The sequence below is a fragment of the Tetranychus urticae genome, chromosome 1 (assembly GCF_039701765.1).
Source record: "Tetranychus urticae isolate SD_2017Ah chromosome 1, NJAU_TeUrti_SD_1.0, whole genome shotgun sequence".
Taxonomy (NCBI): domain Eukaryota; kingdom Metazoa; phylum Arthropoda; class Arachnida; order Trombidiformes; family Tetranychidae; genus Tetranychus; species Tetranychus urticae.
The window spans coordinates 25,698,334-25,716,796 of record NC_142958.1 but is presented as its reverse complement, the minus strand read 5'-3'; the positions used below and the strand labels follow the sequence as shown (position 1 = coordinate 25,716,796).

At 33.7% G+C, this 18,463-nt stretch overlaps 3 protein-coding genes and 1 pseudogene across 5 annotated transcripts; 3 read left to right on the top strand and 1 right to left on the bottom strand.

Moving 5' to 3' along the window:
* The first annotated feature begins 106 nt into the window (after positions 1-106).
* Positions 107-2,141, top strand: LOC107364656 (uncharacterized; annotated as a pseudogene). Its single transcript, XR_016197833.1, has 2 exons — positions 107-1,385; positions 1,468-2,141. The product of XR_016197833.1 is annotated as an uncharacterized LOC107364656 (transcript).
* Positions 2,142-8,154: 6,013 nt separating this feature from the next.
* On the bottom strand, positions 8,155-8,717 carry Trmt112 (tRNA methyltransferase subunit 11-2). The gene is made up of 2 exons (XM_015932031.3): positions 8,557-8,717; positions 8,155-8,467 (listed from the first exon to the last, which is right to left on the bottom strand). Exons 1-2 carry the CDS (start codon positions 8,632-8,634, stop codon positions 8,174-8,176), a joined length of 372 nt encoding a protein of 123 aa, XP_015787517.1. The 5' UTR covers positions 8,635-8,717; the 3' UTR covers positions 8,155-8,173.
* Positions 8,718-8,783: 66 nt separating this feature from the next.
* LOC107364607 (putative methyltransferase-like protein 15 homolog) lies at positions 8,784-10,666 on the top strand. The gene is made up of 2 exons (XM_015932030.3): positions 8,784-8,985; positions 9,141-10,666. The coding sequence occupies exons 1-2, from the start codon at positions 8,797-8,799 to the stop codon at positions 10,176-10,178; spliced, it is 1,227 nt and encodes a 408-aa protein (XP_015787516.1). The 5' UTR covers positions 8,784-8,796; the 3' UTR covers positions 10,179-10,666.
* Positions 10,667-15,269: 4,603 nt separating this feature from the next.
* Positions 15,270-18,390, top strand: LOC107364566 (serine/threonine-protein phosphatase 2A 56 kDa regulatory subunit gamma isoform). Of its 2 annotated transcripts, none has more exons than XM_089270067.1 (2): positions 15,270-17,874; positions 17,947-18,390. In XM_089270067.1, the coding sequence occupies exon 1, from the start codon at positions 15,380-15,382 to the stop codon at positions 16,970-16,972; it is 1,593 nt and encodes a 530-aa protein (XP_089126193.1). In that variant the 5' UTR covers positions 15,270-15,379; the 3' UTR covers positions 16,973-17,874; positions 17,947-18,390. The 2 variants fall into 2 exon arrangements, with proteins under 2 accessions (XP_089126193.1, XP_089126194.1); XM_089270068.1 differs by having other exon boundaries at positions 17,931-18,390.
* Positions 18,391-18,463: the final 73 nt, after the last annotated feature.

Here is an 18,463-nt window from a genome sequence, read left to right as displayed (position 1 = left end):
AATCAATGAATCATTGAATGCGTTAAAATAATAAGTTGATATTTTTTTTGAAGCAGATGGCAGTCTCATTTTGAAGTTTAAATATCACTTTGCTGTCTCCATGAAAATGTCTGCGAATGAGACTTCTCATTTCATTGAAACAAATATTGACAAAATTTTTCAATATTTTTTGTTTAATGGTATTTATGCCAATAGAACGGGAGGTCGCGGTTTCCATGCGACTTACAGTAAAACATGGATTGGAAAACCATGTGTTCTAGAATCAGAATCAAGATGTTCGAATGGAAAATGTATAGATAAATCTTGGATGTGCAATAGAAGAGATGAATGTGGCGATAACTCAGATGAAGCCAATTGTGATCATGTTTGTCGGGAATCCAATGAAGCTCAATGTTTAAATGAAGATTCTCACACCTTTTCTTGTTACTCTTTCCCCAAAGACCGTTGTGATGGTAATTGGAACTGTGCTAATGGTACAGATGAACGAAGCTGTGATAAATGTCCACATGGGATGTTTGTTTGCTCTGCTGGTTTAATCTGTTACTCGGAACGAGCTCGTTGTAATGGTAATTGGGATTGTGTTGATTTTAAAGATGAACTTAACTGTGGACTTTGTGGACCTTTTTTGATGAAATGGGTTGTGAAAAACGTCGTTGTGCTAAGAAAATTTTATGTGCCAACAATGCTAAATGTTTCTTCCGTGATGAGCGTTGCAATGGTATTGCTGATTGTTCTGATGGGTCTGATGAAAGAAACTGTACGAAAGAACTTTGCCGACATGATCACGGAGCATTTCTTTGTGCTAATGGACAATGTATCCATTCAATTCAAGTATGTGACACATCTCTTGATTGTGGCGATGGATCTGATGAAATAAATTGTACCACTGAACAGTGCCGTCCTGAACAGGGCAACTTTCTTTGTACAAATGGTAACTGTATCCAAGCTATTTTAACCTGTGATCGAAGTAACGATTGTGGAGATTCATCAGATGAAATAAATTGTCTAAAAAATAGTGTTATCACAGCTGCTCTTATGGGATCTCTTATCTGCGGACTTTTACTTGTTATTGCTATAAGTTGTACATGTAAATTGATTGCTTTGCGTCAAATTGAACAGCAACGTCAAGCTCAAGATGATTCTTATTGCGGTTCCGCAACTAATAATCTTTACTCTTCATCACATATTTACCAAAGGTACTTTCCATTCGCTCGTAGTAATAGTCACTCAACATGGCCTCTTTTCAGTCCAGACTCTGAATATTTTTATCGAGAGCCTCCTCCAAGCTATGCTTCAGCGGTTTCTGGTATTGATGAATATGGAGCTGGATGTTCATCTTCTTCATCTCGTCGACGACCTAGAAGATTAAGACCTAGGTCGAAGGCGTCCACCTAGTCCACCACCATCACAACAATCACTCACAAAATCTGATGGTATTTATAATAATGGTGTTTTTTAACGACCAAGTATTTGCTCAAACATACCAGCAACTATGAACATACTTTCGATACCCACAACGGGCTCAATCAATATTAGACCAACAATGAATGGAGCAACAACTTCATCGACTCTATCAGCCATTCAAAGTAATGCTGTATCTGATATTGAAGAACCAAACTGTACAACATCCTCCAATCATCCTTTACTCACACAAAATAATCAACAGTCTCAAAATGGTGATATTAGTTGTAGCAATGAACGTTCTAGTAAAAATGAAGATGAAGACGGGTCTAGCCAATCAACAGAAATTGGACCAGTGGGAAGTGATGATTCAAATGATTCTATTCATCAATCATACCATCATAATTGTTCAACATCATCGACTGTAACAATAGAGTTAAATAATATACCATCACAATCTTCTCAGCTTGACTGTGATCAACAACCTCTGCTCAGTGGATGATAATTCCTTATTGTTTTGTTCTCTTTTTTAATGTGTATATATATACATAGATGTAACCAATATTTAGAAAATAACCTGGAAAAGGGCATTTTTTGATTGTTTTCGCAAGAAAAGGCGGTAGTTTTTAATGGCCCACCAAAATCTGAAATATATTCAAATTTTGGGCCCATTTGTCTCAAAAAAAGAATCTGAACTATGTATACTACATAAATAATATATATATAAATCTTAAGTTTAACATTTATCCTAAAAACATTTCAACAACATATCTATTTTAAAATTACGCTTTAAATTGCAACAACAGGGTTAAAAATACAGATATGATTATTTAGAGAACCATTTGGCATCTAACAAATTAATCAAAGGCATAAAATTATAATGAAGGACATGTATTGAAGTTTGATGGAAGGAAACAAAGGTAACAAAACCTCGACAGCGTAAATATCAAGTTTAGCCTAATCCATAACAATTTTTGCTATACAAAACATGATTACTAAGGAATTCATGAAATTATGAAAAACATGGGTAAAGCGAACTAAATAGTGCCTAAACAATTTGCCTTGAGTGAATCCAGTGAAATGTATCCTAATTTGACCCAAAATTTCAACTGAGTTGAAACAAACAACAAAATAAACAAACCATTTCCTAGCAAACCTTTTGTCGATGAAACAATCAGATTAAATCGAGATGAGAATGAATTCATCGACACTTTTGGATATTTTTTGATGTTTTCATTTGACATCCAGTTGAACAATTTGTTTAAAATATACATCTTCAATACTCTTATTGAAATGGATCCAGTTTATTTATCACTGATACATTTTGTTATATTGATTGGCTTTACATTTCAACCGATTTGTTTTGTATTTCAATCAATGAACGAAAACATTCTCACTCTGAATTTCAGCCATTTCTTTAGTTTATGCTGTTTAAAATTCTTATGCTATTATGATAAAGTTGATGATACTAATGATGGGACAAAGTGATACGCTGAACTAATTGGTACAAAAAATTCTGTCGATAAACAATCAATGAATCATTGAATGCATTGAAATAATGAGTCGAATTGATATTTTTTTGAAGCAGATGGCTCATTTTGATGCTCAAATAGCACAAATTTGCTGTCGCCATAAAAATATCTGCAAATGAGACTTCCCATGTCATTGGATCAAAATATTGACAAAATTTTTTAATATTCTTTGTTTTGTGAACATAATATTGATGAAAAATTAAAATCCGATGTCTCATTGAAAAGACAATGTGAACCTGGTCTATGAATCAAAGCAAGGTTTACTAATGAGTTCATGGTGATAAATGAGTATTGATGAGTCCATTCTATAATAGATTTAATTTTACTTTGCAATTGGTTTTTCGTCTCGACTTGATGAGGTTAGATTTCAGTTAAAAATAACAGAATTCTGATAGCAATTTGAATATTGAAGCAAGTATTGATTGACTTGTCTAGAGAACATCATTTTCTGGTTGTTGCTAGAAGACCTGATTAACCCAATTGCACATTTATGTTTAACCGGGCTAACATTAGTTTCTTTCAAATTATTACTCTGTTGGCTTGAAGAGACATGAAAACTAAGTCCATTAGTGCTTTTAAAACATTTCTATCATGAAAGGTTTTCAAGAAAATCGAAGTCAAAGTTGAAACTTCGATCGCTTTTTGTACGATTATGGAAGCAGATTTTTTCATGAAGCTTCTGTCACTTATGTAACCTTTAATGGCCAACCATGCCATGAACTTATTTTGATAAATATCATTTAATATTTTGTGTAAAACAGGTTAGTTCGATTTTTGTCTAAACTGACTTATTTCTGTGAACGTAAAATTTAGAGAGTTGAAAATCACTGTTTAGGCACAAAATTTGTTGGTAAATATCATGGATAAAATACTTTTTTCGATATATCAATTGTTCTCTTGATTTTGGCCTTTGGACTAAAAACTTTGAGTCTCATTATTTCGAGAATGGTTCAGCTACAATCACCGTTCTTTAACGAATCATTAGGTATTCTTATGGGCTACAACATGATATAACTTAATGCCAAATAAAGTCTGCGCTTAACCATTTATAATCATCCGCATTTGAGTAACCATTTAACTTTATAAATAAAGTTTCGCTATTGACACATGAATAAGATAACGCTATAACTTTTTTTGTAGGATCTTGAATGATTTCATTTTTTAATGCATTATAGCCCATAAGGAAACCTAATGATTTGTTAAAGAATGGTGATTGTGGTTGATGCCATCTTCGAAATATCGAGACTCAAAGTTTTTAGTCCAAAGGCCAAAATCAAGAGAACAATTGATATATCGAAAAAAGTGTTTTATCCATGATATTGAGCAACAATTTTTGTGCCCAAACAATAATTTTCAACTCTCTAAATTTTACGGTCACCGAAATAAGTCAGTTTGAACTAAAATCGAACTAAGTTGTTTTACACAAAATAGAAAATGTTATTTACCAAAATAAGTTCATGGCATGGTTGACCATTAAAAGCTACATAAGTGACAGAAGCTTCATGTAAAAATCTGCTTCCATAACCGTAGAAAGAGCGATCTAAGTTTCAACTTTGACTTCGATTTTCTCGAAAACCTTTCATCAGATAAATGTTTTAAAAGCACTAATGGACTCAGTTTTCATGGTTCTTCATACCACCAGAGTCTAAATTTGTAAGAAATCAATATTTAGCCTAATTTGCCCATTTATTTCAATATGTGTGTAAATGTGATAGTTGTGTTGATTTGTTTTAACAACCTTATGCACTGTTTTAGACTGTTTATGAAAATCTTTTATTGTTTAGTCTATTTGGTTTGAAGTTTCACGAACTTTTACGTCAATTTCAATGCTTTCGCTTGTAGTTTGACCATTGATCTTGTATTTTAATCGTATTTTGGATTGTTTATTTCTGGTTAGATTGATTTAATGGTTGGCAAAAGATGGGAAGTAACATTAAATACGGTAAACAACCGAGTGATGACGGTTTCTCAGACCAGGATTGTGTTGCGTCCAAAGGTTTTGGTTCAACGGATGATCATTATTATTGGAAATGATATTTCATGTGAAGCCAGGAACGCTTTCATTTGCCGAGTCCCAATGAATAAGCAGCAAAATGAAGGTAAATTTCTATCAACCTCGTTATCCTTGATATTTGGTCAACCAGTCGAAGTAGCTTTTTGTTTGTTCAATGATCCTTTGATTTAATAACATTTACTTTTCGCCCTTTTGCCTACAGGTACAGTTAAAACAAAGGAGAATCCAGTTAATAACATTTTGCCTTGAGGTAAAGATATAATCTTTGCGTTGGAGGAATCTTCCTTATTAAATAAATTAGCTCAGATTTTATTCGGTATTCAGTTATATGCTGTTATAGCCCACAATAAAATCTAAGAACCGACCATCCCTACAAACCAACAGAGTCTAAATTTCAAAGAAACTAATTTTTACCCTTTTTTCTGAGCAGTGTCAATTCGTGAATAAATGTGATAATTGTGTCTTTTTAGTACCAACCCTCACTTTAGCCGCTTGCTCAAGTTGGCCTTTAGTAACCTTTACCACTACCGACATCCGCCAATTTTATACTGACCATATCTTAATATCAGTGACAATTTGGTGAAAAATGCCTCTAAAAATGGTGAATGTTAGGAAAAAGGCGATCCTACAATTCTCAACTCAATCAAGTAAAAATTTTATGCTTGTAAATCATCGCCATTAGAGTCCTTTTAGTTTATCCATAATTTTGGTGCATTGACTTAATATATTTTAATATATAAATTATGTATGCAGATGTTAATGTGAAGATATTGAAGTCTTCCCAATTAGAAACTTGCATGAAAGTTAAAACCAAAATAAACTTATAATATTACAAACCAGTTTGTTCAGATTCAACCTTGCAATCAACGTGAATGACCATTTATTTTCTTTGTATTGGCTATTTGTGTTTAATTTAATTAGATTTATGTAAACACTGATGTCAATAATGATGAACAATTGTTCAAGTGAATTAGTTGTTGATTATTTCAAGCCAATTGACAACAACTAGTATTCAAAAATAGATTGATAATTTGTTTTTATTCGCAACATTTGTAAAAATAATCTATCTGAATGAACATTTGCACACTTTAATACCTTCAGGTAATAATGGTAATACAATGCTGGACAAATCAATGTTAGATTTGAGTTTGAACAACGAAATTACAAAAAACAATTTACCATGTTTTTTTGATGAAACATGTTTTTTCAACTTGAAACTGGTTTTTTTGCCAAATTTTGTTGATCATCAATATTGTCAGAATGTTTTGACTTGCAATTAATTAATCAAAATTTCAACCCTTTGTCAGGAATACATTATATAATAAGGTAACACTCCTAATGTTTTGGAGTTTAATGTTTCCTAATGATTCCTAGTGTGTTACATTGCTCTAGCTTTATATCAAGATAATGAAGTATCGCAAAAAGGCTGAATTTTGAATCTTTGTTAAGAAAGATGAAACTCATCTGATATACCTCAACTAAGGTCAATTCAAAGGTTCTGGTCCACCTCAAAGGTAAATTTCAATTCTTCATAATTTAAGAAAAGACTATTATATTTTCACTGAAACATTTCATAGCCTAGCCTTCACCTGTTGACATCTGACGACTTTTTTCAGTCAAAGTTATAACAGTCATAATATTGATAGTTTATTTGTTATTGTATATAAAATGTTTATAGACATTGTGTTACATTATTAAGATCAAAGTGCATTAATTGTGTACTTTAGATAGGCTTTGATTAATCTGATTGAATTTTGCTGCTTGAAAGCATATTTGCTGAGATTGAGTCAATTTATGACTAACAATGTAAGTGATTTAGAGACTCTGGACCGAGGATTTGGATTCTGGATTTTTCTGTTTATGTGTTGGTTCATGGTTATTTTTCACATTTGATTTGATTTCCACTGTGTTGTATTTGAGCTCACAAAACTTTGTAAGACCAGACTTTTGGAGGATATCCAGGAATCGCTCGGTGGTCTAAAATATTTGAACTTTAATCGGCTGTTTCACTTCAATATGCATGACGACTGTCTAGCCTTGAAGGCCTTAGCTGCATCATTGGGTTCACCATATTGATTATCACAATTTAACTAGGTAACCATTTTTGTCCTTCAACTAATCAATGTTATAAAATAGCTTAACTACAGGGTGTTGATGAAGTTTCTAATGAGGCAAAAAATGTTTCTCTTGCGCACTAAACTAATTTTTATTAGCTTTCATGATCTATGTTCATTTATTTGGAGATAAAGACGGTATTTATACCAAACCTCATGCCTCATGTTATGAGATTTCTTGGCATCCTTTATTGTTCCAGAGATCATCATTATATAACAAGCATACTCGCTAATCCTAGATTAATGTAAAGCATGTCTTGAAAATACGTAATACATTATCAAGAAATGTATTAAATACTCCGTTGGTGATTCACTATCAGCTTACGGTTTGGGATGCAATGAAACTGTTTTAATTACAGTTACCTTAACTATGACAACAGCTCAAATCCCAGATAAAAAATAATCAATAATCTAAGATACACTAGTAGTCAGGGTTAAGTTAACAAAAAAGGGTCAGAGTTAAGTTAATTTTTAAGTGTCGCCATCTCGAGCATTTACCGTTTTAGAGACACTAAAAAATGAAATCTATGAAAAATTAAATTCGATCTTAAAGGTACTTTTGTTTCTTGTTAGATGGCGACTATGAAAAAAATCTCCACTTTTCTTAACTTAACCCTGACTACTAGTGTATTGTAATACGTAATAGTTTGAACATTTCACACCAAAAGCAATAGTTGACGGATTGGTAATGATGCCAGAGGAAGATTCAAATGAAATATGATTGATGAAGTTGGCAATTTCTGGATGCCATACACGAAATGAGCCACTGATAACGTTCAGATAAAGAAGTCATTTTTATTTTATTTCATCATTTTATCCATGTTTAAGCATCAACTTAAATGATGGTCAACACGAATTTGTAGATCGGTCAAAAGTTCGGTTTCCCAGAGATATCCAATGAAAGGTTCCCATTGCTTGATTGATTTGAGGTTATCAGAACAGTCGTTCATTGCGAAGCATTAAGTGTTTGAATCCTATTGATAAAAATTCAAAACTTCATGTTTGATAAATAATCAGTCTTTATCCCTACGATTCGTCATTTCTGTGTTAACCAATGAAACTCAGTCCAATCCAATCAAAACAATGAATGAAATTAACCTTGAAATTGCTATTTATTTAACTTCATCTTCATTACAAAGCATATTTGGGATTCCTTGTTTGATAGGAAATTTGCGTCCAGTTTCAGGACAAATTAAATCTCCTTGGGTGATTTCAATTTCAAGTAGAGCGTGATGCACTTTACGGAGCATATCTTCATTTGATTCAATATCTGCTGGAGGTTCCTCAGGTAGTGATACGCCGAAATCTGAGGCTGTTGAACTCAATACTTTCCAATCGACTTTGGGAATGACTCTGGCAATAAATTCACTATTGTAATCAACATTCTCAGTTTTAACTTCGTTAGCCTAATTGGAAAAAAATGAGGACAGCATGTTAATAGAAGACAGTGCAAGGAAAACATGTGTAGCAAACTAGAACAGAAAATGAGACTTACCACAATTTTCAAGGGATATCCGTTAGTTACTCCTTTAAGACAACGAGAAGTCAACATATTATGGGTCAAAAGTTTCATTATGATTAAATTTTATCAAATAATTAAGGAACAAAGGGAAACAGATGAAGAGATTAGTTTGTTTTGGTTTAGCTTAAAATTTTGGAATCACATGGTTATGCTTTTTCAGTCTGGAGCATGTGCTTTCATACTTTTTTGATGAAAGCATAAAATGCCTTAATTATGATTAGGTTTAAACCATTTATAGAGTTAATTAATTCAAATTTATCTCCTATTTCGTGTTTAAATATTGTAAGGACATCAAGACATGTTGGATATCGTTCTTTCTCAAATCAATTGGCTAAAAGGCCATTTGATTTTGATGAAGATGAAAGAGACTTTGCTCCTCATATACCAATAATGCCCAATGAGGTAAGTTAGATGTTTTCATTGTAATCAATTGAGTTTCACTCGTCATTTTAAATCAATAATCAAGACGATTATAGAAAGATTTTCAATTTTGAATTTTTAATGCATAAAAAATAATCATTCCTGCATACTGTTTTAATTTTGCCTCATTTCCGTAGATAGTTGAGCTCTTTAATCCACAAGATGGTCAGCTGTTTATTGATATGACATTTGGAAGCGGTGGCCATTCCAAGCACCTTCTAGCAACTGGAAAAGATATTCGCATAGTTGGAATGGATAGAGATCCTCTTGCTTATAAATATGCCCATAGACTGGCTGAGCAAACCAAAGGGCAGGTAATACCTTTGTTGGCAAAATTCAGTCAGTTACCTGGACTTTTGGCCAAACACAATATAAAACCAGGATCTATTCACGGTATCATCATGGATTTAGGTCCTTCAGCTATGCAACTTGCTGATCCTGTTCGAGGTTTTTCTTTCAGTGCAGAAGGTCCACTTGACATGAGAATGGATGGTAAATATTCACTCACTTCACTAACAGCTGATGATGTCGTGAACTCTCTGGATGTTGAGAGCTTGACTAAGATTTTCAAAATTTATGGAAATGAAAAGCTTGCAGCTAAATATGCCAATGCTATCATTGATTGTCGAGTAATGATGAAAAGGATTTCATCCACCATTGAATTAGCAAATCTTATTGACTCCTTAGCCGCTGGTAGAATAATTGAAGACGTTGAGCGAGAGCGTACATCAGCCAGCAGAGTTTTTCAAGCTTTAAGGATATTTGTAAATAATGAGTTAAATGAGCTCTACTATGGGATAGCCAAAATGAGAAGTTACCTTTATCGAGATGAGCATGTTACAAATCTGTATAAAAACAATTCCGATAATATGAAGGCCATTTCTGACGAAATCCGAGCATCGGCCTCTGGCAAGTTAGCTGTCATTTCATATACAAAACAAGAAGATACTTTGGTAAAGCGTCACTTCCAAGGAGTTGATATCGATCATCCGCTGACCCACGAGCCTCCAAGACTGTACAACTCTAGACTTCATGAACCAACAGATGAACAGATGAATTTTATTGTTTCCAAAAAATGGTTTTCTCTTTGTAAATTTGTTCCTTCTAAAGATGAACTGGGAAAAAACCCTTTAGCTTATCCTGCCAAATTACGAGTTGCTACAAGAGTTTTATGAGGTATTCTCAAGAATGGATATACATATGTATTTGATTTAGTACAGCTGAATTTTTAACTGTTGAGTTTTTCAAATCTACAATATACAATCTGAATCTGAATCTGAATCTAAATGCTAACTAACAAAAAGATGTTAGATGGAATAAAGGACCTTTTGTCTGGACTTCATTACGAATTGAAATTGATTTTAATTCAAAAATCTTAACCCACAATCATCAATAACAGCTGTGATCGATTAAAATTCAGAAATGTTATGCAAATGTGTTTGAACATTTCGACATTTGTAAATATTGAAAAATGGTATTTCATAATTGACTGTTTCTTGAATTAGTGCTATTAATTAAATTAAATTACATTGTAAAATACAGGATGAATTATTATATAATGTAAATACCGTATTAATCAATTTCATGACCAGATCTCTGTTTTGCTTATTGCTATTTTATTTAAATTATTTAGACCTGAATTTATAAATTTGAAACCTTTTAACCGAAATTTCATCATTTATTTTTTGAAAACATTAACATTTGAACAATTAGCGTAGCCGACAAAAAAGCATAATATTACACAAAATAAACCCTAGATGGCAATGCATGTAGCGAACCGCAAGTATCAGAAAAACGTGACAAATTTTTGCTCTGTGAAATTAATTAATTATCTCAAAAACTAATTAATTTATTTTAAATCTGTTTTAATATTCTTATTCCCCATCACAAACTGCCCTAAATAAACCCTTACCTGATCATTCAACATCAATAAATCATCAATAAATTCATCTCCAAATAACTAGCCAAAACGTGCTTACAATGTCAACAGAAATGACAACAACATTTGAATACTCATCGTTGAAAAAGTGTACTGACCCAGCAAGTCTACTACCTTCTTTATCCGAGATGGACAAATCCTCCACTCTCTATCATGTCAGGGAAAACTTGGTTAAATTTGCTGACGACATGCTGGCATCAATGAGCGCATCAAAAGCCAAACAAATAGGCAACCAAGTCCAACATTTTGTAAACGCAATGCTTGTAATGGTAGATTATGCTGCTAAAGAAGACCAAATAGCCAACATCAAAACCAGTGATCTCGACAAAATAGCAGATAAAATGGTCAAAAAAATTAACATCCAACAACCAAAAAGCAAGCAAACACCAAACGTGGTCAAGCCTCAAAAGTTTATTATTAAAGCCAAGGACCCCTCCATCAGTCCAGACCAAATTTTTAATGAAATATCTAACATGGCGAAACTGGATAACTCACTACAAATTGATGAATTAAAAAAAGGACTTACAGCCATAAAAGTTTCCTCTACAAACTCAAACACAAAAACCAAAGTCTCTCAACACTTTATCGCCAAAGACCTAGGAGATAAGGTTGAACTCAAAGACGTCAACTTACTCCTTCCTCAGATCTCAGCCATAGTTCATCAGCATTCAGTGGAATCAGTTGAAAATATAAAACGCCGAAACAATATTCCTGAATCAGAAGAAGTTAAAATGGTCGCATCATATGATATTCCTCAACGTAACCAGCCTAACAAGAAAAAAATCATCTTACGTCTAAGTCGAAATGCAAGACAAATTATTGAAAATAAAGGTCGTATTTACATTGGCAGTGAAAGTGTTCGCATCTCAGACAACTTTTATATTAAATCTTGCACAAACTGTTTAACAATTGGACATACCGCCAAATATTGTACTGCTAGCGCATGTTGCTATAAGTGTGAGCAATCACATGACCCAGCCACGTGTCAAGCTGAACAACAAACATGCTGCCTTTTCTGCAAAAAAAATAGTGAAACCAACCTCAATCATAAACCCAAAACTCGTGACTGCAAAGCCTTTCAACAAGCCATCAAAAACTTGAAAAATATTACTGACTGGCAATATGCTGATCAAAGTAATTGATTTGAACTGTGGTAACTCCTTTCAAAAAACTACATCCATTGTAAACGACATTCCCAATCACCACGACATAGCTCTCATCCAAGAACCAAACAACCTACCATTAACCAATATAAACGACCACAACATACAAGCTGTTCAGTTCAACAGAACAGCCATAATCTCTCTAAGAAGAGCCATCTCCAAAACATTTAAAATACCACCAGACTCAGTTGGATCAATTGTGAATTTAAAAGGTTTAAAATTCCTGGCTATCTCTGTTTATATATCTCCATCAATCAGCATTCAAGAATATGAAAAAGCCATCAACAACATCACCAAAATCATTATCAGCAATTCATGTTTACCTATCATCATTGGTGGAGACTTTAACTCTACACACTCATCGTGGTCACACTCTCTCAATCCAAAAAACATTCATAAAGGAACCTTAGCCTACAACCTAATCAACACCAACAACCTAAATATCCTCAACCTACCAACCGAATCAAACTGGACGTACCAAAAACCAAATCAAAAACCTCAATGGATCGACTTTATAGCCACCAATTTATCACACTACTACCAAGAATTTAATCATCAAACCAACATCATGACAACTGATGGAAATGACCACAATAAAATCCAATCCTTCATATCCATCAACAACAAAAAAATACTGAGTCCACCTGAGAAATACTTCCTCCACAACATTTATCTCAACCGTATTAAAAATATCTTTTACACCATGGAAATTAACAACATCCAATCAGTTAACGAAATTTTCTGGCAAATCTTTTTAACAAGAATCAAGCTCTATCATGACTCAAACTACTGGAGAGAAAAAACAAACAATGGATGGAAAACGAAAATTATCGACCCCACCATCACTACAAATCTTAGAAAATTATCAAAATGCAAAAAGAAAAATCCAGATCAAACTGACGACCAAGAATATCTTGAAATCAAAAGACTTCTTATGAAAAAACTCTACAAAAACATAAGCGACTTTTTTGACAACACCAAAGACACCAAAGAAAAGTGGAAAAAAATCAATCTCTTTATTGCCAACCATGACCCTCAACTGGAAAATGTCTTCGCAGAAAACCTTCAGAAAGCCAACGACACCTTTAACCTCACTTTAAATGACATCAAAAAAACTGAAAACTTTCCGCCTTTAACCAACCAAATCAATCTCGAAAAAGAGACAATTCAAGATCACATCAAATCTCTTAATAATTCAGCAGCTCCAGGCTTCGACGGAATAAACATCCCCTTCATCAAAGAACTCTTCGAGGAAATTCCCGATAAAATAACCCTTATATATAAGCTAATCCTTCAACACAACTTCATACCAGACACCTGGAAAATATCGCTAACAATATTCATACCAAAAAGTGATGGAAAACGACCCAGGCCAATTTCCATACAATCCAATTTCTCAAAAATTCTGGAAACAATCATACTTCAGGAACTTAACACGAGCATTCCAACCTCCTACTTCAATGGTCAACATGCCTTCCTAACTGGTAAAAGCATAAGTACAGCACTCAACGAAGTAGTTAACCACACAACCAAAAAGAATGTACAAGACCCTTCATCCTCCATCTTCTTGGTAGACATCGAATCAGCGTTTGATAAAATTAGCCACAATGCCATCATCAATGAACTCAAGAATTTAAATATCAATCCTAATACCTTAAACCTCATCAAAAACTACCTTGACACTAGATATATGGCAATCCTCAACAAAACTGAAGTCAAACTCTGTAAAACGAACGAAGGAGTCCCCCAAGGATCCATCCTCGGTCCAAAACTCTTCACCATTGGAATCCAAAAAGCAATCCAAGATCTCAACGAAAACCCCCTCCCTTCCCCTCCCATCTTTATTAACAAAAAACCAATACATGATCCCATACCTTTAAGCATCAAAACCATCGCATACGCCGATGATTTAATTTTCATCATCCCACCTAGACTTCAGAACAAAGCTGAACACGCAGCAATGTCATCAACCATTATCATGCGAAAAGTAGCATCTCTTTTAGCGCCACTCAATCTCAACATACTTCCACAAAAAACAAAACTAATAGTCAACTCCAAAACCCTAATACAAATTCAGAAAATACCCATCTTTAAACGAGACTGCAATACATCAGGAAAAATTCTAGGTGCAATTTTTAGCTTCGACTCTCCCCACTACTTCCAAATCGACTCTATAATCGACCGAATTAACCAAGTATCATACAACCTACTTGCAAATAACCCAAAAATAATTCATTTACCCCAAAATATCATAGAACTAATTAATCTAACAAAAGTAGAATCCATCCCTTTAACATACTCTGACATTCTATTCCCACAGATACTAGAATCAATTCATGCTAGAAACAAGCTTGAATATGCCTCTAGTAGGATAATCAGAAAATATTCAAACTACAATTGGCAAGTTAACTCGCTTACAGCCTGTGCTCTAATTGGAAGAAAGCCCATATGGGCAAGAATCATCGAAAACACTCTACTTAGAATCTACAAAAACTATACCATCGACAAAAACAATGAAGAAAGCCTCGAATTCTTCAACACATATCCAAACCTCGCCCCGACTGTAAACAGCCAACAATTATGGCACGGTATAAAACAAATAGTACAACAACACACCATTGACCTCATCGAACAACAGTGGATCCAAGAGGATAAACAAGGAAAACTACTCATTGGACCATGGAAACTATTGAAATCAAGGACAAAATTCAACAAACACACTTCTATGCTAATTGGTAGATACAATCACTTGATTGAATCTCAAACATGCTTATGTAACGCCTTGATAAACGACCCCTTACACTGGATAACTCAATGTCCGATGACAGAAACGGAAAGAAATGATCTATTAGAAAACTTAAGTCTAGACGTAAATGAAATTATACCAACCTACATGACCACTGAACACATAAATCCCTTTTATAAACTGTTTGAATCAGCCTTCAATATCCACCTCTTACCCAAAATTCTAGAAACCAAATCCCACTCCAAAAAACCCAAAAAACAAAAACAAACACAAAAAAGAAACACAACCATATGATTCAAATCTCAATCAAAATCCCAAAACCCTGAATGTAATGTAAACAATCTCCCCAATATCATCAACGGGCTTGCGCTATAAATGCAACCCTTTTTTGTACCCCCTAACAAAATCTTTACAATAAAGTAATTTGCAATTTAGGATATTCTTTTATTGACAACGACTTTTACTTATGTCAATAACTCTTTTCATTTGAATCAATTGTTTACCATTCATAAGTAATTAACTAACGACATGGACACTAGTGATCCTAATGATGTGTCGTCTAATATTGATGGCTCTAATAACCCCAATGCTCTAACAAATAATGGAAATATCAACAGAAATGGAAGTGATGATTGGAAAGGTGTTGATGAAGATTCGGGTAAAGAAACATTCACCAAGATGAATAGCAGCAATAATTTAAATGGTGCCGGTAGTGGTGGTGGCAGTGGTGGAGGTGGTGGAGGAGGAGGAGCTGGAAATAATATTACAAATGTCAGTGGAACTGGTGGTATTAGCGGTAACAGTGATCGTAACGGTGATCGGAACAGTTCGAACAGTACCAACAGTGTCAATAGTGAAAGGTCTAATATGAGCTTGTCTGAAGTACCCATAAATGAACGCGAATCCTTGTTCATTCAGAAAATTCATCAATGTTGTGTAATTTATGATTTTACTGTTGACCCTTTAAGTGATCTACAAGGAAAGGAGAGTAAACGTGCTACATTGGCTGAAATGGTTAGCTTTATTGATCTAAGCCATGGAGTCATCACCGAGGCTTTGTACCCTGAGTTGATTCAAATGTTTGCAATCAACTGCTTTCGTACTCTTCCTCCCTCATCTAATCCATTAGGGGCTGAGTTTGATCCAGAAGAAGACGAACCTACTTTGGAAGCTTCTTGGCCTCATCTTCAATTGGTCTATGAACTTTTTCTTCGTTTATTAGAGAGCAGCGATTTTTCTCCTGTTACAGCTAAAAAATACATTGACACTCGATTTGTTTCAAAGTTATTAGACCTATTTGACTCTGAAGATCCAAGGGAACGTGATTTCCTGAAAACTGTCTTACATCGTATTTATTCCAAATTTTTGGGTCTTCGAGCTAATATTAGAAAACAAATCAATAATATTTTTTACAAATTTATCTATGAAACTGAACGTCACAATGGGATAGCTGAACTACTGGAGATCCTTGGGAGCATCATTAACGGATTTGCATTACCATTGAAAGATGAGCATAAAACTTTCCTTTTAAAAGTATTAATGCCATTACACAAGGTTAAATCAGTTAGTGTTTATCATCCTCAGTTAGCCTATTGTGTGGTACAATTTCTTGAAAAAGATTCAACTCTAACAGAATACGTCATTCTAAGTCTACTTAAATTTTGGCCCAAAGTACATTCTCCGAAAGAAGTTATGTTTTTAAGTGAAATGGAGGAGATTCTCGATGTTATTGAACCTCCTGAATTTCAAAAAGTCATGTCGCCCCTTTTCCGTCAGCTGGCTAAATGTGTCTCATCTCCTCATTTCCAAGTTGCTGAAAGAGCCTTATACTATTTCAACAACGAATATATCATGTCCCTTATATCGGACAATGTTGAAACTATCCTGCCAATTATGTTCCCTGCTCTTTTTCAAAACTCTAAAACCCATTGGAATAAAACAATTCATGGATTGGTTTATAACGCGCTAAAACTTTTCACCGAGATGAATCAAAAATTATTTGATGAATGTGCTCAAAGCTACAGAAATCAAGTGCAAGATGAAAAAATGAAGGAGAAAGCTAGAGAGGAAGCCTGGAGACGGATTGAAACCTTAGCTAAACAAAACCCTGTTTGTATCTAATGAAACACCATTGAGTAATAAGTGACTATTATAAACAATCAATACTTCTATTAATAATAATAATTATTGATTTAAAAATCAAATCAAAAAACAAAACTCACCATAATTTTCATTCGAAGACCAAACTCATCTCAATCAATCATGGTCAACAAGTAACTAAATTTTACCATCGCCAACTCAGCATCAACACTACCATCGATTCATTAACAAATTAGTTTAAACACGCATATCAAACTTCTTCATGTAATAGATCAGAGCATGTAATCAGCTACCGTAATACACACCTGTTATTACATGAACTTAAATTCAACATAGATGCTTCGTTTATTCAATCAAAAAACAAAACTCAACCAGATTCTAAGAGGAAACCAAACGAGTTAAATTTAAGGTGATGGTAATATAATTAAAGAAATTAATAAAGCTAAAGAAATATCAAACAAATAAGGAAGAGGAAGATCTAGTTGATCAGGAAACAACAAAGTGCTAATACAAAAAAGAAAGCAAAACAACTCACAACTTGAATTAACAGAATGTTATCTCCAATTAAGATGAAAACAAAACAGTCTTACACAGTTATTTTGTAATCATTTTTTCTATCTCCTCATGATACAAAATCCCTTATTCTTATTCTTCTTAAACCATTAACATAATTGTTGATGAACTTTTCGTTTTTCAAGGCTTCTCCTTGATCAAATTTTGTCTTTTTCTTTCCATATTTCTAATGTTTTACAGACCATTTACATTGCTTGTGATCCTGAGAAACAAAAAACAAAATTAATTATTAGTTATGTACAGATTTTCCTCCATATTTTACTGTTCTTTGTCATCTTTCTTCTTCTACTCATCATTAACCCAATGTTGGACGTTAAAAAAAGTCAAGAGAATTGTTTTCCCCTCATGATGTAAGTTAAATGCTAATTCCTATCACCTATTATCCTAGTTTTTTTTATCCTGTCAGCTTATTGACATTTCAGATGCCAGTCATTGGAGTAAATACTCAATGGATGATATAGTAAAGTTGATGTTAATAAAGCAAACCTACTTTGGGATAAAGTGTATTTTACTTCTAGATTTGCCAAACATATAAACAGCCCCCCTTGGAATCGCAAGAAGCTAACTCTTGACTAAAGAAGCTAACTTTTTTGTGTATATTGTATAAAGAGACAATTCAATTTACCCCGAGTCTGACGTTATTCAATAGTTGATGATTTTGGCCAGCATTTAATTAATACTTATAACATTAGATGCCTTTACATTAAAACGAAACCAGCTTATCTCTTAATCATTGAATGTGACGAAAAGAAATCAGACCAACACCAGAAACACCTCGTAATCAACAATTTTCCTTCTCAATTTGTATCTTCTCTGATATTTTTTCGTCCTATTTTCTAATAAACAAACCAAACAAAATACACAAATCAATGTCTTTCACCCTTCTTATCATCCACGTTATTTCCCAGTTTATCACTTACACACCACTACCCTCTTAAG

Excerpts from the sequence above, each read along its gene's own strand:
- LOC107364607 (XM_015932030.3), top strand. The coding sequence starts at position 8,797 with ATGATTAGGTTTAAACCATTTATAGAGTTAATTAATTCAAATTTATCT. Across the intron at positions 8,986-9,140 it reads TACCAATAATGCCCAATGAG|ATAGTTGAGCTCTTTAATCC; the intron begins GTAAGTTAGATG and ends TCATTTCCGTAG.
- LOC107364566 (XM_089270067.1), top strand. The coding sequence starts at position 15,380 with ATGGACACTAGTGATCCTAATGATGTGTCGTCTAATATTGATGGCTCT.
- Trmt112 (XM_015932031.3), bottom strand. The coding sequence starts at position 8,634 with ATGAAACTTTTGACCCATAATATGTTGACTTCTCGTTGTCTTAAAGGA. Across the intron at positions 8,468-8,556 it reads GATATCCCTTGAAAATTGTG|GCTAACGAAGTTAAAACTGA; the intron begins GTAAGTCTCATT and ends TTTTCCAATTAG.